Below are 24,060 nucleotides of genomic sequence, written 5' to 3'. Positions count from 1 at the left end.
TGCGATACTGGAAACGTCTAAGTAAGGGAAGGGGAAGAGAGAGGGAGAGGTTTAGGCGTTTCTTCGTTTGAAGGAAACGTTTCGAGGAGCGAGGGGCATGACGATCATAGTCTGTGTGCGTAGGAAAAACTGTTTGTCAGCATGCGACTGACGAAGAGAGAGGCAGACGAGGACGCACAGAGTAATCGTTTCCAGGGAAAGGTTGATCGAGAGTCCAAGTCAATTCACGAACGAGAGTAGCGATGATGGTACCCAATTGAACCTACGCGCGGAGAGATACCTGATTAGTACTAGAGTAGGAAAGCTCCTAGCTGAGAGAGAAGAACTCACTTGAGCGAATTGTTCGCCAATGCAACGATGACGACCAGCTCCGAATGGAAGGTCTGTGAATTTCACCACCCTCCTAGTCAGTAACTCTGCAAGAGCCCGACTAATGAGATGGACGACTCACAAGCACTCTTTCCACCCCTCGAAATTTTACCCCATCCGTAATCCTCTTCTCCCTCGTCTTCATCTCCCGGAACCTTGTCCCCTCCTTCACTTTCCAACCATCTCTCCGTCCTAAACGTCTTCGCATCTTTGCCCCAAATACTCTCATCGACTTGACTGTACCCAGGAGCGGCGAGTACGAATTCTCCTTTCGGAATCACGTATTCCTTCGCCTCGTTTTGTTTCTTGAACGATCCGGAAGCGGAAGGTTCGGCCGAAGGAGAACCGACGGAAGCGGGGACGGGACAGTCGGAGATGATCTTGCGCATGAGGGAGTGTAGGGGAGGGTGCATGCGAAGGAGTTCTTTGATGAAGGCGATTAGGAGAGGAGTTTGGAAGTTCTCGTAGGTGAGTTCGTTCAAGGTGTTCGTCTCTTTGTTCATGTGGTATTCGACTTGTTCTTCCCATAGTCGGCGTCTGCGAGAAAACGAGTTCGAGATGAGCATACGAGAAATACTGTTGATCGAGAAAGGAATGTGAACTTACTGTAAATCTTGATTCTCACCGAGACGCAAGATAGCCCAAGCACCAGTAGCAGCCGAAGTGTGTTGTCCAGCCATCAACAAGGCAATCATCATATGAGCGATTTGTTTATCGGTCAAAGGTTCTCCGTTGCGGTAAGTTTGGTTTTGTAGGGCCGTCAACATGTCGAGATCAGGCTATACGATCGCACTAGGGTCAGTTCGACGTACTTCCGGGAAGGAGGAGCGACGAACGTACCTCTTCGGTTGAAGCACGACGTTTTTCGAGAATCGAAATGTAAAATTCACGCATTTTCAATTGAGCGCGATCTCGTCGACGGTAAGAAGGTAACGGCAAGTTGGGGAAGACGAAGTTCTGACAGATTTCTCTCCAACCCACAGTCAGCTTCTTCGAGTCGAAGCAGATTGGAGGAGGAAGAGAGAGAACTGACGAGAGGAGTAAAACCACCATCGAGGTCATGGTACAGTTGAGCAAACGATTTATCCATCGCTTGACGTACTTCCCTTCCTTGTAACGTGGCCGTGGCCGTAAGAATCGTGATTTCCGAACTCGTCGTGAACGCATCGACTCCTTTCGCTTCTTTCTTGATCTGTGGGTGCTTCGCTGTTCAGCCCTGAACGCTCGGAGCGTGTCTGAACAGAAATCAAGAACTCACATCACCCTCAAAGACATGAGTAGAAACGTAACCTAAAACTTCTTGACGAATCAATCCGACGTATCGCTTGAAGTTCTCGGTACCTAATCCGAACTTGACGAATTTCTTTTGTTCCATCAAGACGTGGTTCGGAACATCATAGACGACCTCAGTACCGAAAACGCTACAAAACTCAACAACCGGTGAGCTTGGAAACAAAGAAAGAGGAAGAGGAGTGAATTTTGGCTTACGGAGTAGTCAAATGAGTGTAGGCTTCTTCCGCATTAACATGAACGAGTTTGCCGTTCAATACAAAGTTACTTCCGAGTGGTCCCAACGTAGCGGTGATCCTCCTTCCGAGGAGAGGATAAGTGAACACGGGTCCGTACTACTCTCTCGCGTGCAACCGTATCAGCTCAGACGATTCACCAAGAGCTCAGAGGACTGTAGAGTGCTTTACCTTTTGTTTACACTTGTCGAGAAAACCGAGAGGATCCATTCCGTAAGAAACGGCACACCCGATCACTGGCACATAATGGAATACTAGAGGAGGTTTCGTAGGATTCCTAGGTGCCAACTATCGACCAGCATCCTCAGAGGGTCAGTGACGTGTCTCGACGATGAGGACAGGGAGAGGAGAGATTCACGAGTTGATATAAAACGTTGAGGGCGACGATCGATAGAGATGTACCGACTAGGTAGAACACGGCGTTGAGCGCCAGTGTTGTTAGACCTCCCATCGTGAGCTAGTGAGCGAGTGAGTGAACTGGAGAGACAAAGGAAAGTCGCTGATTCGTTTGTCCAGCTTCGACTTCGCGTTTTCGAAACGCGTCGTTCGACTTCGCATTTTCTTCTCGCTTTTCTTTCCCTCTCTCTTCTGCTGGGTCGTATCACGCACAGTCCTTTCGCACAATGGATATGGAATACTATTTGTCTGAACCGAACTCTTGTATTACTACTTATCAAAACCAGGGTCGTCGAATCTAAACCCATTTTTTACCATCCTTCAAATCATCAACTTTTGCCTCTACCTTCTTCTCCCCCTTGACAACCTTATCCTTGACTTCCGTCGCCTTCTCCTCTACGACCGAAGCGGCTTGGGACGCTTTAACTTTTGCTTGTTGAACTAGATCCGAAACCTTGGACTTCGTTTCTTCTTTGGTTTGATCAAATTTACGGGAGGCTTCAGCGGCGGCAGGGGCGGAGGAAGTTGATCGGTTAAGAGTAAAGGGGGAAGCGGGCTATATGCGAACGAGCGAGATGGCAACAGGGTCAGCTCGAGAAAGGAGATCTGGAGATAGATTGAGATAAGGCTTACCTTGCCCTCTTCACCTTGAATACGGTATCCAGGGATCGCGGCAGGGTTGAACACTCGTTGACAATCAGAGTATCCTTGTCCCAATCCCCATCCTAATCCGAAGAATACGGGCCACGGGCGACCTAAAATCAAAAAGAAACGAGAATCCGTTGAGCTCAAGTCAAGTCGGGGCTGAGAAGAGGGAGGGAGCGACTCACGCTTGAAGAGGATAGCGGAAGCGACGATACCTACGGCGATACCGGTTCCGGCAGTAACGATTCCATTCGAGAGGCAGAGGTCGGTCTAATCGTCGGACGATAGAGGATTCAGCAGGATTCGAGGAGGGGATGGATGTCGGTTTGTATCGTAGAGTGGAGTCAGAGATACAGCATTGTAGCGGTGCGGAATCGGTTGCGACGAAATCGCGAGTCGGCGAATGACGGAAGAATTTCAAGTTGATGAATGACGAACAATGAAGCGCCCGTGGGGTATCAGGGATAAGAGCAAGAGAAGAGAGTATATATCGTCAGCGCTCGTATCAAGGCAGCGGGTGGTGAGAGAGCAGGATAGAGAGATCAAAAGGATCATCACAGATCAGAGGTGGGGAGACTCGAGACCGACCTTGGCAGAGAGTACGTCCTCTGATCTGATAGAAGCAGGAGTTTCAGATTTGCTAGCGGTAGACATGGTCGGTTTCGTATGAATGGGAGATCAAGAGATGGAGGAAACCTCGCGAACAACTCTTTCCTCTTCACCTCTCGCGCCTCACTCGACCCGAGAACTCGATGGATTACGCTACTCAAATCCAACAGCTCGAATCCCTCCTGCCCTTGATCTCCTCAACTCGTTCCTCACTCCCTTCCCTCGTTTCCTCCCTTTCTCCCTCAACTCCTTCTCCTCACCTAGATCTCTCAACTCTCTACCGCCTAGCATCGACACAATGTGAAGCATCAATCAAGACTCTCGTAGACCGGGTACAAGCGATCGAGAAGACGTTGGATCAGGCTGAACAGAGTTTCAGAAAGGAATCGAATGGTGTCGTCGTTAGGGAGAAGAAGGAGAAGGATCCGTTTGAACGAGTTGGGGAGATATTAGGTGGGAGTCAAGGGGTGGGAGCGAAGGAGAAGAGGCAGTTTCAACCGAAGTTGAAGGCACCGAAAACGAGGGAACAACTTGAGGAGTTCCTCAAAACTTGGGAAACGAACCAGTCAAACGTCAAGCTGAGGCCTCAACCTCGACAAGGACAAGAGGAAGATGTTGAGAGTGTTGAGATGACGCTAAAGGGCGTGATGAAGGTTGTTCTGATCCTCAAATGGGAGGAATCGGATCTAGTCATGGTCGAATTCGCGGCCTGTTCCTCGCTCAAGGAGAACGTGAGCTCGTCTACTTCGTCCTTACTATAGTTCTCGCTTGCTGATGAGCTGTGTGTGGCGCAGAACCCCGTGTATCGACCAAGTCGTTTCTCACTTTTCCAAGAATTGACGAATTCCGTCATGAGCTTGATTGACAAATCGCTCTCACGACCGGGCGAAAGGGTCTCCAATCTCGAAGAAGCCCTCGTAAGCTGGATATCCCTACATCGGCGCGAATATGAAGCAGCTCACGCGCAATCGCAACCAGACTTTCTTGTCGAATCCGCCTTTACCATTCTGAAACCCCATCAATCGCGGCACCTTTTGTTCATACCATTCTCCCGCCAGCTTATCAGTATCCATGCTTGTTGTATTCTTCTAACGCAAAGGCCTGCCAATCCAGCTTCCAACCGATTTTCCGACTCTGTTTCGTCTCCTGCCCGCCGACTCTTCACCGCGATCCTCCAATCGCTCAGATTCATTTCACCTGCGCGTTACGACGCTTGACATCCCCTCTCTGTCCCTCAGTCGATGTTAGAAGCAGAACAAAGCACGCCGACGGCGTCTACTCAATGCGCCGACTCGGCCGTCCCTCTATCGTCCCTTATCGGCACTCGCTTCTTTGTCTCGCCTCTATCGCCACAATATCTCTCCCTCCAACCAGTCGTATACCGGAGACGCCTTTAGCTCGCTTCCGACATAACCTCGCGGGCCCGTCGAATCTCAAAACTCAAGATGTCCGCTACCGATGAGATCCCCAAGATCTCCCTCAAAGACTTCGATACTCGTAGGGAAGAGATCAAAGCCTCTCTAATCGACGCTGCAGAGAATATCGGGTTCTTGTAAGCTTTCCCTTCCTCCCGTCTCTGTTTTTCCTGTTCGACTGGTTTCGCGAGACAGGCTTTCGGCGAACCTCACAAACTGATACCCGACTTGTCTTGTACATGCAGTAAACTAGTCGATCACGGCATCTCGAACGAGCGAATCAAGGAAGTCTTTGATCAAGCTCAGAGGTTCTTTGACCTCGATTTCGAAACGAAACAGAAAACTCCGTGCGCTCTCGCCGTTCCTTCCCCTTACTCCTCACGCAGACTGATGTCGACCCTGTGTAGATGGAACGGACGCAACATGGGCTTTGAACACCTCGCCCAAATCCGGCCTTCGACAGGTTATCCCGACCCGAAAGAATCCCTTCAGCTTTCGTTCTCGCAACTCCCAGAAGATCTAGCTGCGTGCTGGCCGAGTGAAACAGATCTCACGGGGTTCAAAGGAGAGTTGGAGAGGTTCATTAAAGAGGTTCAGGGAGTCAGTAAAGAAGTTTTGAGAGTCCTCGCTGAAGGGGTTGGATTGGTCAGTCACGTTCTCTCCTCGCAGCAAGCCTGACTAGAGGGACGGAATCTGACGAGTATTGGATAACGATTAGCCGACGGAGGAATTGGTAGAAGGGACCGTTTGTCCCGAAGCCAGTGACAAATCTGATTCAATGTCTACTCTCCGCTTGCTGAAGTATCACGCCTGCGAGGGAATCGTAAGTCAGTTCATTTTGCCCGTTTCTAGTCATCCTCTGACACTATGGTCACTCTGCTAGGATCAAGGTGCCTCTTATTTCCGAGCTGGACCTCACGCCGACTTCTCCGTCCTCACTCTCCTATTCCAGCGACCTTCCCCCGCATCCGAGCCTCAAGGGGGGCTCGAAGTCTGTCCTGTGAGACAACTGTCGACGAGTTATGGTTACGGTGATAAATGGGTCAAAGCCGAAATCGAAGAAGGAGAAATCGTCTGTAACATTGGGGATCAACTCATGAGGTGGAGTGATGATCGATTGAAATCGTACGTCTCCTTTCCATCCCGTTCCGACCGAGTGTTTTCTCGGAAACGTAGCGCTGACTCGCTCGGGTGACGCGCGATGCGTTGCAGGACGTTCCATCGAGTCACTTGTCCTAGACCGGGGGAATACCAGGGTCCGAGGTACTCGATGGGGTTCTTTAATCAGGCTCGAAGGTCCGCGGTCATTCAAGGTCCGAAAAAGGTCTATCCGAAAATCGTAAGTTTTGTCCATAACAACGAGCTGAGGTTTACTGTCTTCGTGCGGCTGAGCATACGCTAAGCTTGAAACGTATCGTCCCGTCCTTGATGGTAGACCGGGCAAGAGTTCATCTCCCAGGCTATGAAGGTAAATCATCTTGCCTGTCTTTCCTTTCTCTCCCATCTCTCTCCGATCGGGTCAAACGTCCTGTTCTCGCATGGAATGTCTCCCGTGAAGGATCTCGCAGTCTCGGATACTGACTCCCCCGCTTGTTCGATCCCATAGCGCAACTACGAAGCTGCTCTTACGAAGTCAAAACTCGAAACTTTCGCTATCTCGGAAGAAGCACAAGCGGAGAACGAGAAGTTCCAGGCTTCGGGGGACGGACTGTCACGAGTCGAGATCGTCGCTTGATGAAGCTGTAGGGGCCATTGACGGTGCCAGGGTTAACGTCTGTTCCGGTTGGAGCTCTTTCGTGCTTCTTTTCTCTTGTTTTGTCTCATTCGTCTCTTGCCCTGTCGTCTGTTGCTGTGCCAGGAATATCCGTCTGTCCTAAGAAGTCAACTGGTCGCCTCTCGCTCTCTGTTGCGAACGGCCACCTAAGCCCGCTGAGCGCGAGGTAAAGATTGCAAGTCACCTCGCAAGGCTCGGTCGCAACCTCGGTCGCAACCTCGCACAAGTCCCAGCTGTCGACGACTTCACCCCGCAATCACTTCTCTGAGTATGGAATCAAGAAAGGAGCAGGAGAGCGCTACAACGAGACTTAGCCTTTCGCGAACGAAACTTGCGAGCTCACGCACCTTCACTTCCGCCCTCATCCGACTTTTCGACTTCTCACCGCTCAAAGGATGAAGTTCGCATTCTACGTCTCTGGTCATGGCTACGGCGTAAGCTCTCCCTCTCTACTCCGTTCACACGTTCTCTCCTCTCTCCCCCACTTATCTCATCCTCTTCTCCTCGTTCTTAGCATGCTACGCGTGTCTCTGCGCTCTCAAGCGAACTACTCCAACACGGTCACTCGATCACAATCGTGACAAACGCGCCTCCGTTACCTTTCGCCTCGATCTTACCTCGTTCAGCTCTCCCACCTTCAACGATCCCCGAATCTGTCGCATCCACTTCGGTATTGAAACAATACGCTCAATATAGGAAGAAGGACGTGGATGCAGGGATCGTACAACCGAAAGCTTATGATGTTGATCGACAAAAGACGTTGGAAGTGCTGCAAGGGTTCATGGCGCGGAGGAAGCAGACACTCGAGGAAGAGATCAGGTGGTTGAAGGACGAGGGAATCGATGCCGTGCTGAGTGATGCGACTTTCTTGGGATGGTGAGTTTCGCGAGGTAAGACGTCTTCGAACGAAGCTGACTTCTTGCCTCGCATCCTTCACAGCGCTGCCGCGGCCGGTGCAGGAATCCCGGCGATCATCGTTTCGAAGTGAGCCCTCACTCGGTCTGAGAACACCTGACGAGAATCGCTGAACTCGCTTCTTTCCTCAGTTTTACTTTCGATTCTTGCTATTCTTACCTTTCCCTCCCCGCGCTCGAAGCGTACGACTCGACTGGTCTCCCCTCAGAACCTCCTCTATCACCGTCAATACTCGATCCTCTCGTGAATCAAGCGATTTCAGACTACGCCTGTGCATCTCTCCTCCTTCGACTTCCCGGAACAATCCCTCTCCCCGCATTCGATACCGACGTCCCTCTCCCCTCCGGCCGCTGGGTCTCTCAAGATCGTGACTCCTTCACTCCCGAAATCGAACGAATCCTCTCTCGACCAACTTCTGAAATCCCCTCCGTCAAATCCGGTTCGAAACGAGTCATCGACGTACCTCTAATTGTCCGACCACCTTCTGCTCAAGCGAACACTCTCGAGTTTCGTCGAAACCTCCTCAGTTCAATGGGAGTCCCTCCAGAATTGATCGATTCGAAAATCGTTCTCGTTTCTTTCGGAGGTCAAGCGATTCCTCGACCTCGTTCAAGACCTCCATCTCCTCTCTCTTCTCCTATCATGATGCAACGTTCCTCCTCTGCGATCTCGACTAATTCCCTCGAACCTCCGAGAATCGTTAATCGTGAAGCTGGGTTGTTACCACCAGGTTGGATCGCGATTGTTACCGGGTTGAGTGGCGGAGATAATGCGATTAGGGAGGATTTACCGTATGGGTTCTTTGCGAGTGAGAAGGATGTTTATGTACCGGATTTGACGTGGGTCGCAGATTGCGTTTTGGGCAAACTCGTGAGTCTCTACTTTTCGCTAGATTCGCTACTCTTGCATCGAGCGATCATCTGACGTAAAGCGGAGCGTCTCATAGGGCTACGGAACATGTTCGGAAACGCTCTCTTGCAAAACTCCCTTCGTATACGGTCAGTTCTCCTTCTTTCTTTTTCTCGTCGCCAACCCGTTTCCTGACGCCGGAGCGCTCGTCCCTGACCTCATCGCTCACAGTTCCACGCCCGCTCTTCGTGGAAGAGTTCGGTCTCAAACGTCTCATGCATCAACGAGGAGTTTCTCTCGAACTAACCCGAACCGATTTCGAAGCGGGTCGATGGCAATTCCATATCGAAGAAGCGTACGAACAAGGGCGGGAAGCGAAAGAAGCTGCGAGGGAGGAAGGGTTCGAGGATGAAGGTGCGGCAGAGTTTATTAGGAAAGAGATTGAGAGATTCATGGAGGAGGAGAAGAGGACGAACGGAGGGGACAGAGAGACGAAGGGGTCTTGTAGAATAGATTGAATGAGTCCGAAGACTGTAGGTAGCTTGATAGAGATCTGATTGTATCGTTGTATTTTTCGCTTTTGAGTATCGCACATCGTGAGCAATTCTTACTGTAGCTTCATCCTCCCTTATTCTCTCGATCCTTCCCAACGTCAGTGAGAGCATTGTTGGTGATCAAGGAAACAACTTTCAGCAGAACTCGAATACGTATTAACAAAACGACGGAGGACAGAAAACGAAAAGTAAAACTAAATTTAAGCGGTCGATTCGATCTGCACAAATAGCTCGTCAGTCCTTCCTCTGGTCTACATAAGCACAGGATGTAGACAAGCGGAACTGACGGTAGCCTTGTGTTTGGCACCCTCTTCAGTCGGGTTCTTCTCGAGGAATTGAAGGAAGTATTCAACGTATTTGCTCTTGGCATCTTCTTGCGACATGCCCTTGTTCTTCTCCCATGCCGACCTGTAGGCGACCCTCCGAAATACATTAGCTCTCCACCGAGAGAGAAGTGTATTGAGGAGAGAGGCGCACCACTTGTACTTTCCAGCGAAATCCATCATTCCGGGTTTTTGGGTAGTATTGTCTCCTACGTTGGCTTGCTTGAAGAGACCGTAGAACTGTATTCGAGAGCGAGTAGAGGGTCAGCACGAGGTGCTCGGGTACCTCGGCTCTGAGGATACTTGCGGATCGGAAGAGAGGGACCCGCTCCGTTCCAAGCCATTGGTCGCTCCTATACTAGCAGACTAGCTTATGCTGAGCCGTTCGACATCTCCTTCCGCCTTTCGACCAGCTTCGTCATTCTCAGCTGATCTCCCAACACTTCACGTTCCTCGATCCCTCCTCTTCCCGAGCAGCTCGCAGACTCAACTAAGGTGACTCACAGTAAGTTGATCATCCTGGGGAGGCTTGATAGGTCCGTCCTTGGGGAGGGAACCGCTAAGAAACGACAAAACAAGATCAAGGATTTAGTGGGGACTTTCCTCGGTAACAGAACGGATAGGGAGACATACATGATTTGGACGGCTTTGTCGAATTGAGCAGCAGAGTAAGCAGGCATGTTTAGAGTAGTGAAGTGGGAGAAGGAAAGAGCTCAACACGCGCGCTCGAAACGGATGAGCTAGTTGACCGAACTTTCGGTACTTCTCCTCGCTCGTCTGATTGTATTGAAGTGGTTGAACGGTATTGCAATGGTAGGCCGTACAGAAACCCGAGGTAAAATGAGGAACGAAAGTGATAGAATGAAAATTGCAAAATACGACGACAAAGGAGAGGAAAGGATAGCGAGAGAGTGAGGGTACAGAATGTGAAGAGTATAGCGAGAAGAGTTATATACACAATCGTGAGTTTTAGGCTTCAGAGGGCAGATTAGGCCAGTACCTTTGCGAGAAAAAGCTCAAAAGTCAACTTTCGTTTGTCAGATTCGCTTGACGAGCGAATACAAGCTCACCAGAAAGGACCATTCGGCCCCTCATCGTCTGCTGCGTCTCGATCGGCGCAAGTCCAAGTCCCAACAACCCCAAACTTCGACTTCGGTCCTCCTACTTGAACTCCGGTCCTTCGTAAACTCGAAACTCTACAGTCAGCGAGACGTCTTGACGGAGACTGCAGAGAATTCTCGACTCACATTGCCCAATGATCGATCCCACCGTAACGAATTATATACTTCCAGATAACTTCGCCAGCTTGGTTCATTTCGACCGTTCCTCGAACAGATCGATCTCGGATATTGAAGTGGCTTTGAGAGTTGACGAACGTTCCGGTGAAGGCGAGGGTACGAAGTTGGAGAGGCATCGAAGTGCCTTGAAACGAGAGCTTCGGGAATGAAGTCGAATCGGAGTTGGGAACCGCGCTTTCGATTGACGAAGAGGCCGAAGTCGAAGGAGGGGGAAGAGGGCCGATCGGAGGTACAGCGGTGTCATCGTTCGGAGGCGAGGTAGAAGGGGTTTCGCGACGATTCGTAACGAAATGAGTGTTGAAGTCTCCGTCATCGTCTTCAGAAGAAGAAGCTGAAGTGTCCTCCTCGTCCTCCAGGGCATCGACATCAAAGTCTGAATCCTCGTCACTGTCGGATCCTCCTCCTCCTCGTGCCATGCGGCCTCGAGCTCGGTTCGGATCAGGATCGGTTCTGAAGGCTTCCATCGGCGGAGTAACTTCGACTCCTTCTGGTAGTAATTCTAGCTTGAGACTCATACAATCCCCTACCGCCTCACTTTCCTCCGCCAACGAAGGAACATACGAAGCCGTTCGATGGTGATTAAACGCATGGTAGATTGGGAAATGCAAGAACGCATAAGTTCCCCTCCATTCGTGCGTCGTGATTCCGGCCCAATTCCTCGAATCAATTTTTTTCCCGTCGTCTCCTATCTCCGATGTCGTTGCGGATCCAGTTCGAGTCGAATTCCATCCTGAAGGGATGTTCGTTTCTCCTCCGTCAGGTCCGGGAACCATCTCTTGTCCCCAACCCATCGACTTCGCTTCCTCCAGGTTTGCGTGCATGACGAGTTGGATCGCTTCGACTTTGCGGTAATCGATCAATCCACTCCCGTCGGATCGCAAAGGTCCGTAAGTTGAGAGTTTCGTAAAATGCATTCTTTCGTAAACGATTTCCCTCGCGGCGGTCCGGATGTTCGAGGCCGAAGGAGCCGAGACGAGCGTAGGAGCCGAGAGGGAATGAAGTTGAGAGACGAGTTCGGCGATTCGAATGTCTTGTTCAGTAGGTTTATCGATTTTCGAACGAAGGAGCATGCGTTGTTGTCGCGAACAAGCTGAGAATAGAGGGTGAAGGGAGAAGATCATTGAGCTCGTCGACGGGAGGTATTTCTCGAGGAACGCTTCATTGAGAGAGGGAAGATTCGCAGGAGGTCGAGTCGAAGCGAGGTGCACGAGGGTTTCGAGGAAAGCGACGAGATCGGATCCAATAGGAGGTGGACCTCCTCCTTCAAGCTTCTCGAGCACATCCCTCGCTTGGACGAATCGTTGACACAGGAGTTGATAAGGGTATTCGGAACAGTTCGATGATCCGAAGGTGGAGAGAGCGGCGAGAGAGGAGAGGAGGTCACGATAGAGAGTCCACGTCGAGCAAAGGACGCTGAAGAGTCGATTGACTGCTGTCAGCTGAGCACAGTCCTTTGGGGTTGTATAGGCGAGAGTGTGCAGGAGAACCTGCCAAAGTTCGGAGAGGTGGAGGTGAGTTCAAACCCAGGAAGGAGATCGAGAGGGAGCATTGTACATACCTCTGGAGGAAGCTGCAATAACTTTGGGGGCGCAGGCGTCTCGAGCTCCATAGTCGATCGGTGAGAGGTGAGTGAGAGGAGACGAAAGTCGAAACTCACTTCCGACAAAGTCGAGCCCGAGCGAGAGCCGCGATAATCGCGAAAAGGTAACTATGGATCGAATTCGCAGTACAACGAGAACGAAGGTTGCAAACTCGCAGAGCTGTCGAGCAATACGGGAAAATATCAACGAGAAAGAGAAGAGATTTTGCGCTCGTTTCGCAAGACGCGAAGTCATTCGAAACCGTCGCAGAGAGGAAGTGACGGGCTTTCGAGAATGAAAACGTGACGAGACTGCAGGCATTACGACAACGGTCCAGCTGGCGTGTCGGCACGACGCAGAAGCAGAAAGAAAAGCGAGACCGGGAGGAAACCGTGGAGGAAGAGAACCTGAGTAAGTTAAATGCCACGACAACCAGGAGGCATCGAGATTGACGAATAACGCATGAGCTAAAGGGTCTATAATAGGATCTGAACGAAACGAGCAAAGACTGGAAAAACGAAAGAGAGGAAAAACGGAAAACGGCGTGTATGTTGTTGTCGACAGAAAAGGAAGAAAGCCCTATGCGTGCGAGTGATACATGATGCGATAGAAAGAACAAGGTGATATGATATGATATGTGGTCGTAAAGGGAGAAGGAGTGATTAGGCGAATCGACGGGAAGATATTTTCCGACTGAATACATAGAACTGATAAGGGTATGATGCGACGGGAGACGAATTGGATACATGCGATGGTAAGGACGAGGGAGGCGTGGGACCGATAGAGTCGAGGTTGGGTCAACCGCAGTCTTTCGAACGGAAAGAAAGCTGTTTTTCGAACGGAAAGAAAGCTCAGTAAGGAGCTTGAGCTTGCGCTTGCGGTTGATGCTGAGGAGGTGGCCATGAGAAGGGGTACGGCTCGTAGTTGAACTGAGTCGAATTCAGATGCTGAGGAGGGGGAAGGTAATTGCCGAGAGGAAGATTTGCGAGGTAGGCGAGAGGGTTGCTCGAGTAGATTTGTTGATGAGACGGAGGGAGGAGTTGGAACTGCGCGTCGGGCCGAAGCTGCTGCGTTTGATGTACCGGCGAACCCTGCTCTCTTCCATCTGTTCGAACTTGTCCGTCTTCGCCCCACCCTCCGCCTCGTTGCGAGAACTCGAAACCCAATGAATTCGTGCTCGATACTGCGCTAAGCCTCCTTGCGTTCCACGACTGGACTTCCTGTGGTTCGTGACCCTCTGCATCCCCCTCCTTCCCTGTCTCCTTGTCGGTACCGGCCAAATTGTGCTCGTCCCAGTTGAAAAGTGGCGGAGACGTTTCCTCTTCCGCTTTGACGAGGTGTTCCTCTGATTTCGAACTTCCTCCAGGACTAGCGACCGTCAACAGCTCGGGTTCCGGTCCAGAGATTGGTGGATCGTCCTCTCCCATTCCTAACCGTTTCCTCAACTCTGAGTTCTCCGCTTCGAGCCATGAGTTTTTCGCCTCCAAGTTCGCGAGATGAGCTGCCCTCCTCGCTCGAAACGCTCGTTGAACATCCCTTGCACGCTGAGAGCCAGAACAGAGTCAGTACGAGGACGTGGAGTGCAAAAATGAGAGCTCGGAAGGCAAGTGGAGGTGGAATTCAGAAGAGAAGAACTCACTGAGGGAGGCAAGCTGTCGTCCTGTTTGCGCCCTCGTCGAGGCTTCGCCGTAACGACGTGCATAGCCGGGGTCATCGCAGATGGGAGAAGGAGGACGTTGTGCGAGAGAAGCAGACGGAGATAAGCGATGAAGGAAAGTGGAGGGAGGGGAGAGATGGGGGAAAGTGAGCGAAGAAAAAAAAAGCGGAAGGGTCGCCGACTCGCCGCTTCGTTTTCTTCGCTTTCTGCGCCCTGAGTCCTGACGAAAGAGGGAGAGGGAAAGGTGATCGAGTTTCGAACCAATCACAGGCGCTCGAAATGGGAAACTCTTACGCTCTTCTTCTCAAGTCAACTCGTTCCTTCGCAGCGGCAAATCGGATCGCCTGCCTCCCGAAAACCAGCAACAAGCTCGGTCTCGCCTGCGCGTCTCGATAATGTTTTCTTGAGCTCGATCAGAGTACACAACTCGGCGAGGTCCATTCAGACGGCTGTAGAAAGATTCAACGGCGTACTGTACGGCTAGAGCCGAGGAGGGGATGGCTCGCGTTACGCCCCCGCCTCTCGTTCATTACGCGCTCGTCGTCATGCAAGAGAGAAGATCTCTGTGCGTGTGCGTAGGTGGGGCCGCCGAGAGAAAGCGACAAGTCGAAAATTTCGGTCAAAGAGCTACGATTCCTGAAGTGCGATCAATGCTGACGGCACTCGAGCTGCTCTGGTTCGTGCAAGTGAAGGTCATCAGTAGTTTCTACAAAATTTTCTGGTCTTGGTGTTGGAGAGCACTCACCATCTGCGGAGAAGCAGAAAGACAGGGCTGTCTTGTGTCGAAGAACTGCGACGGGGAGAAAAACTCGTCAAGCTGGACGTGTCTGAAAAGAAAGCCTTTCGAGCGTAGTCATGAGAGAGAAGGCACGGGTTTCACCTGGCAGGCGGGCAGGGGTTCAATCCGATTGTACATAGAAGAGATTCTGAGCAAAAACCGAGATTAAACCGGAAGTGTTTGAACGTGCGAGACGTGACAGCTTTAAGCGTCTGATCAGCGGTAGACAGCGAGCTATACTGCACGAGCTACACGATCGCAATCAGCACGAATTCCGTGTTGCTCACGCGAAACGAAAGTCGAATTGACGAACTCACCAGGAAATTCGAGAGCGAAAGTACCCGTCTCGTTTGATGACCGGGCCACCACCGAAGCTCTATAGTGTCAAGGCGCATGGGGAGAATCCGACCGAGCTTGAGGGCGAAAGAATGGTCAAAGAAGAGGGAGGACGAACGAGTGAAAAGTCGATGTCCAAGCATGTGAAGATCTGTTGTGACAGCTGCAGCTCCGGGTCGCTCCCCATCGCCTAGCCATCCAAGCGGGTGTACACAATGACCCTCGTCGAATTCGCAGAGCGATAGGCTGTTTAAATGCTTCGAAATGATGAGGACTTTTGGAAAGGTGAGGCGGGCGGAGCGCGGCGAATCTTGGCACTTCTTGCTTGAGGCAATTGCAGAGCACTGAGCGCGGTATCGTAGGGCTGCATTGTTCGAAGTGGCAGAGTGTAACGGAAGAGTGGTGACCTCACTCTTGTCTTCCTCCAACTCGCCAACAATGGTTCGTCCCCGTGCTGTTCGTTGCTAGGAGCACTCTGAGCTGATACGATCTCGATGCGCAACTACAGGGCGTAGCAAGAACAGTCGGAGGAGCGAGTTCATCTCTCTTCCGTTTCATTGTTTATGGTGCGGCTCTACTCCCTCAATCTCCTGTAAGGTGAAGCTTGATAGAGACTAATGAGCTACTCGTACTAGTCTTCCTGAGATGGATACCTGGCCGATTTGGGTGAGTTCCCTGTCGTCGAACTTGACCATTGCTCTCGCTGAACTCGAATCGCTGTCGCAGCCCTTACCTAATTCCAGTCTTCTACCTCGCACACCTCTGGACAACACTACTCGTCAATCGCAAAATCCCCCGAGGTCCAGCTACTCCAGCGGAAGCTGCTCTCGTTCCTTCTAGCCCAAAAGACCGTCCTTCATTCGCAGCTGTCACAGCGCAAGGATCACCCGCCGGCGACAACGCAGTTCATCAAGAGCACCCTCACGTAGTACCCGAATCACCTTCAACCGGAAGCATCTCGAAACGAAACAAGAAGAAAAAGGGAGGAGCGAATCGACAAGCGCAACTCACGGCTGCTGGAGAAACGACAGATGGTTCAGACTCCGACTCGGCCCTCGTCAAGTTCCAGAAACTCCCTCGAAACCGTCCTCAACCGAAAGCTACCTTGTCGCAACTCGTTCGTTCCCTCGTCTTCGGTACTCCAACTCCAACTTCGTCTTTCCTCAACTACGCCAGCATCGCAGTCAATACTCTCCTGTTTGCGCTCGCTATGGATGCAATCTGGACCCCAGTCTTCGGCATGGACGAGAACTCGCTCGCTTTCGCACGAGTAGGAGCCGTCTCGCACAATTCCGTCAAAATCGTCGCTCGTATCCCTGCCGAATCGAGTCTCATCCCACACCAAGCCGACGCTCTCGCTTACAACTCGTCAACTCTCGCCGTTACCGAAGGACTACTCCCCGAAGATGATTTCTCGGGAGCGAAAATCGCCTATCGACCGACGAAACCACTTGGAAAATGGATTGCTGGACCTGATATGATCACGACGGAAGCGGATGACTGGGTCTCAACCGTTAGACTCGATGGTCTTTGGGCCAGTACCGAATACGAATGCAAGTATCTCTCCTTTTCTTTCTTCTCGAAAAAGTCGCTAATCTTTCATCCTCCCTTCGTAGACCGTCTCCTCCGTCCCTCGACTCTTCAAATCGCTCATCACCCTGCATTCCCCAACACCCAAACCTTCACGACTTTCCCCGATCCCTCTCTTTCCCAACCGACTCACTACACTTTCGCCTCTTCTTCTTGCGTCAAGCCTGGATTCCCCTGGACTGGACCTCAGAACAAACGATCGATCAAAGGTGCCGAGAGCTTCCTCAAGATTGCAGAGAAGGTTGGAGTGAGGTTCATGGTTTTCCTCGGGTGAGTTTCATTCATTTGCGCTCTTTGAATCCGGGAGCTTACTGTTCGTCCGTCCCTGTAGTGACTTCATCTATGCGGATGTTCCCTGGCTCACTGGAGTTACGACCGAACAGTACAACAAGCGTTACCGTCAAACTTTCGCGAGTCCCGAAATGAAGAAAATGGTCGAGAAGATTCGTGAGTCACACCCTCGACTTCACTCTTCCGCCTAGAACACTGATGATACCTCGCCTCTCTAGCTATGGTCGCAATCTACGATGATCACGAAATTGTTAACGTGAGCGAAGATCCTTCCAAGTCGCTCGCTGCAACGGCGCATTGACTAGGTTCGCTTTTCGTCCTCAGGATTTTTCGGGTAACGAAACCGATGCTCACTTTGCTCCCGCGAACACGGCTTACAAGAACTACCTCGGAAACGGAAACCCCGATTCTCGAACTCCTGGAGTTAATTACTATGATTTCCGGTTCGTTCTCCTTCGACTTTCAGCCCTTCAACGATGAGCTGACGTCGCCAGCGAGCAACAGCGTCGGAGATTCTGCTTTCTTCGTTCTCGATACCCGCGCCTACCGCTCGCCGAACGAACAAGGTGACGATGAAGAGAAGACGATGCTCGGAGAGGTTCAACGAGAGGTGTTCTTGAACTGGGCGGCAGAAGTCAATCAAACGGTTACCTGGAAGTTCATCGTCTCGAGCGTACCGATGATGAGTCTCTGGAGTACGCACTGAATATTGCGATCAATTCTCGAACCGAAACTGATCCAGATGTTGGGTGCCGCAGATCATGCCGAAGACACTTGGGCTGGATTCCTCTCCGAGCGAGACCTCATCATGGACACTCTACAATACGTCCCGAACGTCATTGTCCTGTCTGGAGTGAGTTGCCCTTCAAATTTTCGAACGCTCTCGAACGATGAACTGACGGACCTTTTCTCGTAGGATCGTCATGAGTTTGCTTCGGCTGGTATCCGAGATGCCGTCACCGAGTTCTCTACCTCTCCGTAAGCTCTCTCTCTCTTCCATCTGGCAACAGTTCGAACCTCGAATTCATGTGCTCTTTTGCGATAAATCAGCTTCAACATGTTCTACTTGCCGATCCGCACGCTCGCACAATCTCACAACCGAGGTGCTACGGGTGAAGACGTCCTCTACAAATGTACGTTGCAAAGGAAGTCTTTCTCCGAGTGATCGAGATGGACAGCTCATCCCTCATCTCCATCGCTATGTAGACATTCCCGACGGAAACACGAAAGTGACTACATTCGAAGTCGATACTCGAGTGATCAACAAGCCTGTCGTTCGAGTCAAGGTCTACGTCGACGCAGAAACGGCTGACGACGCTCCGGCGTGGGAAGTTCAGGTCGTTGGAAAACCTTTGACGAGGTCTGTACGCGAGACGATGGCAGTTGGAGGGCTAGGAATGAGGTTGAAGGAGTTGTTGAGCTTCTTGAAGAGATCGTGGTTCTAGAACGGAGCGAAAGAAAGGGAGGAAGAAGGACAAAGAGCAGATTGTGAGGAGGAAAAGTGTTAAATAATTTCGCATACTAATCTTTTCTACGTCTGTGGAATCTCAATGAGTATATACCCTGCCTCCCTCTCTGTTCTGGTAGTGGGAGAGTCACAAAGAGTCGCGAAGCTTGCGAAAGTCGGGAGAACGTGACTTTTGACTTTCTTCTTCCACCTCGCATCTCGCCATGGCACGCGGAAAGAAAGCGGTACACCCCAGCACTCAGCCGAAACCGACAGAAGCGCCCTCCACGACCCCGAAAGCTGTTCAAACGACCAAGAAACTCCCATCTCCCCTCCCGTTCGCTCATTACCTCCCTCGGATCCCTCTCCAGCTCGCCGCTTCGTATTTCTGCCTCCTCGCCTCCTCCTCTTCTACCACGACTGATCTCGCCGGGAACCGTTTCAATCCGACTGCACGAATCCTGAATTCAATCATTCATGAACCACTTCGGACTCTTCCAATCGCGTGTGCCTCTCTCGCGCTCGTTCAAACATGGTTCGGAATCTGGGCTAAAGGATGTCGTACGAAAGCGATTAAACTTGCAGAGAATGGAGGGAAAATCAAGGAGAAACCGAAGCCGAAGAGACAGAAGTTGCAGATCAAAGACGTGTTTGGGGACATGTGGACGAGGGCAAAGAGGGGAGAACTACCGCACAAGACGCTGATCATGAGAGCAAGGGAGCCCGGAGTCGATGGGAAAGCGGCAATCAATACTGATGTGAGTTTTCCTCTTGACTTGCGTTTCGTTTCTTTCTCTTTGCTGACGATTTCGCGTGCTCGAGCCAGTTCCTCGTACCAGCTATCGCCACGACACTTGCGGGAGCTGTGGCACTACACGTCTGCGCTGTGCTTCTCGGGGCATCCCTAATCTCGTCAGTTTTCATTCTGTATTCGCAGTCTTCGATCCTGTCGACCTGCTGACTTACCAATTCGTTCTCACAGCAACATCCGTGAGACTGCTCTTCTGTCACTCCCCGTGTCAATTCTCGCCGTCCTACCTCTCGCAATCGCTGTCCCTCCCATTCTCGCTCCGACTTCCGGAACCGATCGATACGTTTGGCTCAGATTCTTCTCCTCCGTCTCGTAAGCTCCCACGTGATGCTTGATAAGCTTGCGGCCCAGAGAACTGACTCAGTCGATGGAATGCACCCTGCAGACCAAACGACGACCTCGAACTCGCTCTTCTCGCTCCCGCGCTCGGAACAATCATCGGTTGTTGGCTAGGAGCCGTACCTATCCCTCTTGATTGGGATCGACCTTGGCAGGTGAGTGGAAGGGCGATATTCCCCGAGGTCCTGAAAACTGCTGACTCGTCTCGGCGTTTCTTTCATCACAGGTTTGGCCGACGACGTGTCTCGTTGGTGCTCTCCTTGGTCACGCTGCTGGATCAGTCGTGTCTTTGGGGATATGCGCGTTTCATGCGGCAGCAAGAGCGGCTCAGGAATCGTTAGATCAGATCAAAGAGGAATGAAATTTCGAACAACCGTTCCCTCAACCATACTCGAGCTTGTCATCCGTCGGTATTTCGTCGTCTCATCTCGTCATTCGAGCTCGACCTGGTGGTTAGGATTCGTCAGACTAGGACGCAACCTCGGTACGTGACGCGGGATTCGGGGCTAAGGACGAACCAGCTCTGCAAGCGAGAAGCTAGCGCCCCGAGCGTCAAGATGTCGAGCGTCAAGATGTCGTGATTGACGGTCTTTCGAGCTTAGTGAGCCTAAACATGCCTGACGTCCGGAATCGTGCACCGCGAAATCGTAGGACAGCAATGCAGAATCGCTCGAGCTCGAAGGAATTCAGCGAGTCCTCTCCTCGTCGCTCGCTGCCTGACACCGCAAATCCTGACACTTCGTGCAGGCGATAGACTCCTCTCTTTCTCGAGATCTCCGAACATGCGTTTGCGGAGAGACAGAGCTGATTAGGTGATCTTGATTGCGATGGCGAGCTATGCGCAGTCGACCTGTCGGGATGAGGACTGTTCGCAACTCTCTCTCTCTTGTTTCTTTGCACTTCACTGCTCCTCGACTCAAAACAACACACAACCTGCTCAGAGCTCAAACTCGCCCACTTTCAGAACAAAGAAAAGTAGGGGGAAATCAAATCCCAAAACATCGAGAACTTTCTACGTCTTCACCCATCACCTCCTCCTCCTTCTCCTACTCTTGGCGGACGCGACTTAACGAGTATGACGGCTACCTCGGTCGAATACATCAGTCAGAAGCTCGCTACTTCTCCTCTCCCTTCCTCCTCCATCTCCCCGCTCACTCCTCCTCTTACCCCGAAGAGGTCCCTCTCCCCTGCCCTTTCGACTTCGCGTAAACGATACGCTGCCCCTTCGACCCACTACCTCGACGAACAACCTCGCATTCGACTTACTCCCGCAATCGGAGTTCAATTCGAAAAGGAGTTTCAGTTGAAAGATGTTCTCGCTCTACCGGAAGGAGAACAAAGGAAGAACGGGCTGCTCAGAGAGTTGGCTTATCAAAGTGAGTCCATTCTGTCCTCGAGCGAGTAGAGGGAGAACCCGAGCGAGTGTTGACATGTGGAACCTTTCGGCGGAATTAAACTTCCTCACGCGACTCTCTTCAGTCTCGGCACATGGTGTAGCATTCTTCCCGTCTCAAGACCTCACACCTCAAGATCTCGAGACTCTCGCCCTCGCGTTAGGAAAGGCATCGGATGCTCCGGTTGATTCCGGACTTCACATTCACCCGACATCGGAATTGAACGAGAATGGTACCCCAAAGAGCGTCGGAACAATCTCGAATGGTGAGTCTCTCAACCATGATCTCAGAGGGAATCATGGCTAACTCCGTCACGTTCGATTGATGCAGTCGCTTCGAAAGACGGTCGAATGATCACTTTCAAAGACGAACGATCCGACCTCGCTTCGCACGGCTGGCACACCGACATCTCCTTCGAACCTCGACCTGCTCGGTACTCGATGCTTCGAATGACGGCTCTCCCTCCAAGCGGAGGTGACACTCTCTTCTCGTCCGCCTACTCTCATTACGACATGCTCTCTCTACCGATGAAGGAATTCCTTTCAAACCTCAAAGCGACTCACTCCGGTGCAATGTTCCGTCGACAGGCAAGGAAGAACGGGTTCGACTTGCACCTCGGTCCGCGAGGAGCACCTGAGAACGTGGGAGATGATTTCGAAGCGAGTCATCCGATCATTCGAACGAATCCAGTAACCGGCTTCAACGGATTGTTCGTCAACCAAACTTTCACGGAACGAATCGAAGGAGTCGGATTCGACGAGTCGAAAATCCTTCTCGACTACTTGTTCAAATTGCAAGCTCAAGCTCATGGTGAGTACTCTCTCTGCCTCAGCTGTCGAGTGCTTTCGCTGAGGTTGCGATGTTCTCACAGATGCAATGGTCCGCTACCGTTGGAACGTGAACGATCTTGCGATTTGGGACAATTCTGCCGCGAATCATTGTGCTACGTTCGACTACTCCGAATACAGAACCGGAGATCGAACCGTTTGCGTCGGTGAAATCCCTTACTTCGATCGCGAAGAGGGCAAATCGAGGAAACAATCGACTGGATCTTACGTTTAAACTTCTTTCGCACCACCCAAAAAGCCACCCTCCTCTTCTTCCTCTCTCTCTCTTTCTTTCTGTGCTAATCTTTCGTAAACTATTTGCCTTTGTTTGTTGTTTGTAGAGAAGACAGGAGGATCGACCTCAACGGTCGTTTCTCCCATTGTCTTCTCGTCCTTTCTTACTTTTCTTCCTCTCTAACCGCCTTTCTCTATCTCTATGTCGTCCTCCTCTTCCCCACAACTCGCATTCGCATCCCGTCGCGCTTAACCGTGACACTTTATTCAATTTTTTCGTCTACATACTCTCTTGAAAAGTCTACACTCGTTTGTTCGGCAGCTTGCTCTATCGTGCGGAAGGTGTGAGGGACTACGCCGGCAGATCGTAAACCACAGGAAAAGAAATAGCGACGCATCGAAGTCTTTTCTTTGTTTCTCTTCTCCGTCCCGGCTTCCGCCTTTCGCCAGCCCGATTGAAGGGTCTAGGTGCTCGCTACCTACCAGCATTGATCTCGAATCGTTGTCTCGGGCTCGACAAGGCTCTCAGCTCATCGATGTCTCGACCTCAACTCGACCAACAATCGCCCTCCTCGACTCGCCACGGCTCCGTACCACCTGTAGACGTGTCTCGAGTACCATGGATCACGGAGAAGGATAGATCGACAGCTCTCACACCGATGGAGCGGTGAGTCGACGTGTTGTTTTCCGCGCACAGACCTCGCCTGACGCCCGACTTCCTGAACAGACTGGACGCTGAGTTGTGCGATTTTGTCGAATGGATCAGACCATCGCGAGAGTCGCATAGAGCCAGAATGAAAGTAGTGAGGCGGTTTGAGGGGATCGTACAATCGATTTGGGCGACAAGCAAGGTCGAGGTTTTTGGGTCTCTCGCGACGGGTCTCTATCTGCCTGACGGGTGAGTACTGGCTATCTCAAACCTACGCGATCTCGGAGCATTAACAGACAAGCGGTTCAAACAGAGATCTTGATATTGTCGTTTCGCTACCTTCAATTTCTGCCTCTTCAACCGAGGCGATTCTGGAGGAGATCGCTCACAACGTGCTCTCGAGAGGTCTCGCAGACGAGGAGTCAATCGAGATCCTTCACAGCGCGAGGGTACCGTTACTCAAGTTCAAGACTCTCGCGGCGGATTCGGCGTCGAGTTTCAAGCTCGATGTCTCCCTCGAACACGCGAGGGATGGCCCCTTAGGTGCCACGGCGTGTCTCGCTATACTTCAAGGACTCGATACCATCGGTACAGCGAAGAGCGATCGAGCAAAAGGCCTAATCTTTGTCGTCAAGACGCTTCTGCAAGCGAAAGATCTTGCGAGTTCGAGGGAAGGCGGTCTAGGAGGAATGAGCATCTCCTGCTTGGTAGTTTCCTTCCTTCAGGTTCGTGTCTGCTCGTTACTCAACCTATCAACTGCCATGTGACTGAACGTGTCAATCACAATTTTGCAGCACGACCGCAGAGAGTCGAAACTATGCTCACCCGGGTCGGATCTTCTCGCCTTCCTAGAGTGTATGTGTCCTTCTGATCAGCCGCGAGCAAGTGATTCTGATGAGATTGAAGCAATGCAGTCGCCACTCTGTTTGACTACGAACGATATGCCATTTGCGTCGCCGGCAAAGGGTCGATACGCCCTAAAGCGACGCAGCGCTGGACATTCGACTCGAAGCCTCGTCGAGTGTGTATTCAGCACCCGACCGATCTCGGTAAGCTCAACTCACTTCAAAAATCAAGTCGACATGCTTTTGACCTTTTTGACCTTATAATCAGGTCGTAACCTCTCATGTGGAGCATACGGGACCCATGAGCTTCAACGAGCATTCGGAGAGACTCACGGAGCCACCAAGTCCCGACTGGAGTCAGAAGAACCGAACGAAGCGGGCCAAAGCTTTCTCGCGGAAATCTTTTCGCGAGCGTACGACCCAAAGGCCGACTTGGATGCGCCCTTCTACGACGCAGAGTCTTCCTCCATCTAATCCCAACCCCGATACGATATGTGCCTTCAGTTCATTATCGTTCTCTTTCGTTACATGAGCATTGTTTCTTTCACTTATCGATTCATTTAGTTTATACAGCATTTGAGTTCTTGTCGCGAGATCGAGAGGTGCTGA

General features: G+C 51.5%; 12 protein-coding genes across 12 annotated transcripts; 7 read left to right on the top strand and 5 right to left on the bottom strand.

The window, feature by feature from the left end:
* Positions 1-51: 51 nt before the first annotated feature.
* On the bottom strand, positions 52-2,346 carry JCM6883_005061 (cytochrome P450; the record flags this gene model as incomplete). The annotated part of the gene is made up of 11 exons (XM_076631620.1): positions 52-111; positions 179-262; positions 331-383; positions 452-906; positions 976-1,148; positions 1,210-1,326; positions 1,403-1,561; positions 1,628-1,790; positions 1,858-1,994; positions 2,067-2,183; positions 2,254-2,346. 11 exons carry the CDS (start codon positions 2,344-2,346, stop codon positions 52-54), a joined length of 1,611 nt encoding a protein of 536 aa, XP_076488437.1.
* Positions 2,347-2,589: 243 nt separating this feature from the next.
* On the bottom strand, positions 2,590-3,590 carry MIC10 (Mic10p; the record flags this gene model as incomplete). Its single annotated transcript, XM_076631619.1, has 4 exons — positions 2,590-2,847; positions 2,925-3,046; positions 3,122-3,206; positions 3,525-3,590. The coding sequence occupies 4 exons, from the start codon at positions 3,588-3,590 to the stop codon at positions 2,590-2,592; spliced, it is 531 nt and encodes a 176-aa protein (XP_076488436.1).
* A 98-nt stretch (positions 3,591-3,688) lies between these two features.
* Positions 3,689-4,556, top strand: JCM6883_005059 (uncharacterized protein; the record flags this gene model as incomplete). Its single annotated transcript, XM_076631618.1, has 3 exons — positions 3,689-4,276; positions 4,340-4,462; positions 4,524-4,556. 3 exons carry the CDS (start codon positions 3,689-3,691, stop codon positions 4,554-4,556), a joined length of 744 nt encoding a protein of 247 aa, XP_076488435.1.
* Positions 4,557-4,990: 434 nt separating this feature from the next.
* JCM6883_005058 (uncharacterized protein) lies at positions 4,991-6,695 on the top strand (the record flags this gene model as incomplete). The annotated part of the gene is made up of 8 exons (XM_076631617.1): positions 4,991-5,097; positions 5,206-5,307; positions 5,368-5,605; positions 5,679-5,783; positions 5,844-6,085; positions 6,173-6,299; positions 6,396-6,428; positions 6,567-6,695. 8 exons carry the CDS (start codon positions 4,991-4,993, stop codon positions 6,693-6,695), a joined length of 1,083 nt encoding a protein of 360 aa, XP_076488434.1.
* A 434-nt stretch (positions 6,696-7,129) lies between these two features.
* JCM6883_005057 (uncharacterized protein) lies at positions 7,130-9,016 on the top strand (the record flags this gene model as incomplete). The annotated part of the gene is made up of 6 exons (XM_076631616.1): positions 7,130-7,168; positions 7,249-7,610; positions 7,674-7,718; positions 7,781-8,519; positions 8,596-8,647; positions 8,730-9,016. 6 exons carry the CDS (start codon positions 7,130-7,132, stop codon positions 9,014-9,016), a joined length of 1,524 nt encoding a protein of 507 aa, XP_076488433.1.
* Positions 9,017-9,252: 236 nt separating this feature from the next.
* On the bottom strand, positions 9,253-10,055 carry JCM6883_005056 (uncharacterized protein; the record flags this gene model as incomplete). The annotated part of the gene is made up of 5 exons (XM_076631615.1): positions 9,253-9,270; positions 9,340-9,460; positions 9,530-9,615; positions 9,880-9,934; positions 10,009-10,055. 5 exons carry the CDS (start codon positions 10,053-10,055, stop codon positions 9,253-9,255), a joined length of 327 nt encoding a protein of 108 aa, XP_076488432.1.
* Positions 10,056-10,441: 386 nt separating this feature from the next.
* JCM6883_005055 (F-box protein) lies at positions 10,442-12,282 on the bottom strand (the record flags this gene model as incomplete). The annotated part of the gene is made up of 3 exons (XM_076631614.1): positions 10,442-10,571; positions 10,623-12,160; positions 12,232-12,282. The coding sequence occupies 3 exons, from the start codon at positions 12,280-12,282 to the stop codon at positions 10,442-10,444; spliced, it is 1,719 nt and encodes a 572-aa protein (XP_076488431.1).
* Positions 12,283-13,104: 822 nt separating this feature from the next.
* JCM6883_005054 (uncharacterized protein) lies at positions 13,105-13,967 on the bottom strand (the record flags this gene model as incomplete). The annotated part of the gene is made up of 2 exons (XM_076631613.1): positions 13,105-13,797; positions 13,893-13,967. 2 exons carry the CDS (start codon positions 13,965-13,967, stop codon positions 13,105-13,107), a joined length of 768 nt encoding a protein of 255 aa, XP_076488430.1.
* A 1,495-nt stretch (positions 13,968-15,462) lies between these two features.
* JCM6883_005053 (alkaline phosphatase D family protein) lies at positions 15,463-18,350 on the top strand (the record flags this gene model as incomplete). Its single annotated transcript, XM_076631612.1, has 13 exons — positions 15,463-15,465; positions 15,533-15,590; positions 15,660-15,690; positions 15,751-16,577; positions 16,641-16,884; positions 16,946-17,061; positions 17,124-17,161; positions 17,230-17,348; positions 17,410-17,600; positions 17,664-17,758; positions 17,822-17,883; positions 17,956-18,038; positions 18,112-18,350. 13 exons carry the CDS (start codon positions 15,463-15,465, stop codon positions 18,348-18,350), a joined length of 2,106 nt encoding a protein of 701 aa, XP_076488429.1.
* A 226-nt stretch (positions 18,351-18,576) lies between these two features.
* GPI11 (mannose-ethanolamine phosphotransferase GPI11) lies at positions 18,577-19,863 on the top strand (the record flags this gene model as incomplete). The annotated part of the gene is made up of 5 exons (XM_076631611.1): positions 18,577-19,110; positions 19,179-19,264; positions 19,335-19,475; positions 19,549-19,657; positions 19,729-19,863. The coding sequence occupies 5 exons, from the start codon at positions 18,577-18,579 to the stop codon at positions 19,861-19,863; spliced, it is 1,005 nt and encodes a 334-aa protein (XP_076488428.1).
* Positions 19,864-20,577: 714 nt separating this feature from the next.
* On the top strand, positions 20,578-21,958 carry JCM6883_005051 (TauD/TfdA dioxygenase family protein; the record flags this gene model as incomplete). The annotated part of the gene is made up of 4 exons (XM_076631610.1): positions 20,578-20,878; positions 20,982-21,161; positions 21,227-21,706; positions 21,768-21,958. 4 exons carry the CDS (start codon positions 20,578-20,580, stop codon positions 21,956-21,958), a joined length of 1,152 nt encoding a protein of 383 aa, XP_076488427.1.
* Positions 21,959-22,493: 535 nt separating this feature from the next.
* JCM6883_005050 (uncharacterized protein) lies at positions 22,494-23,925 on the top strand (the record flags this gene model as incomplete). The annotated part of the gene is made up of 6 exons (XM_076631609.1): positions 22,494-22,624; positions 22,685-22,855; positions 22,920-23,331; positions 23,401-23,461; positions 23,521-23,655; positions 23,720-23,925. The coding sequence occupies 6 exons, from the start codon at positions 22,494-22,496 to the stop codon at positions 23,923-23,925; spliced, it is 1,116 nt and encodes a 371-aa protein (XP_076488426.1).
* Between the last annotated feature and the right edge of the window lie 135 nt (positions 23,926-24,060).

This window comes from Sporobolomyces salmoneus (assembly GCF_050403485.1).
Source record: "Sporobolomyces salmoneus JCM6883 DNA, S_salmoneus_JCM6883_v1_ctg18, whole genome shotgun sequence".
In the NCBI taxonomy this organism is placed as follows: domain Eukaryota; kingdom Fungi; phylum Basidiomycota; class Microbotryomycetes; order Sporidiobolales; family Sporidiobolaceae; genus Sporobolomyces; species Sporobolomyces salmoneus.
This window is presented reverse-complemented; position numbering and strand designations above follow the sequence as displayed.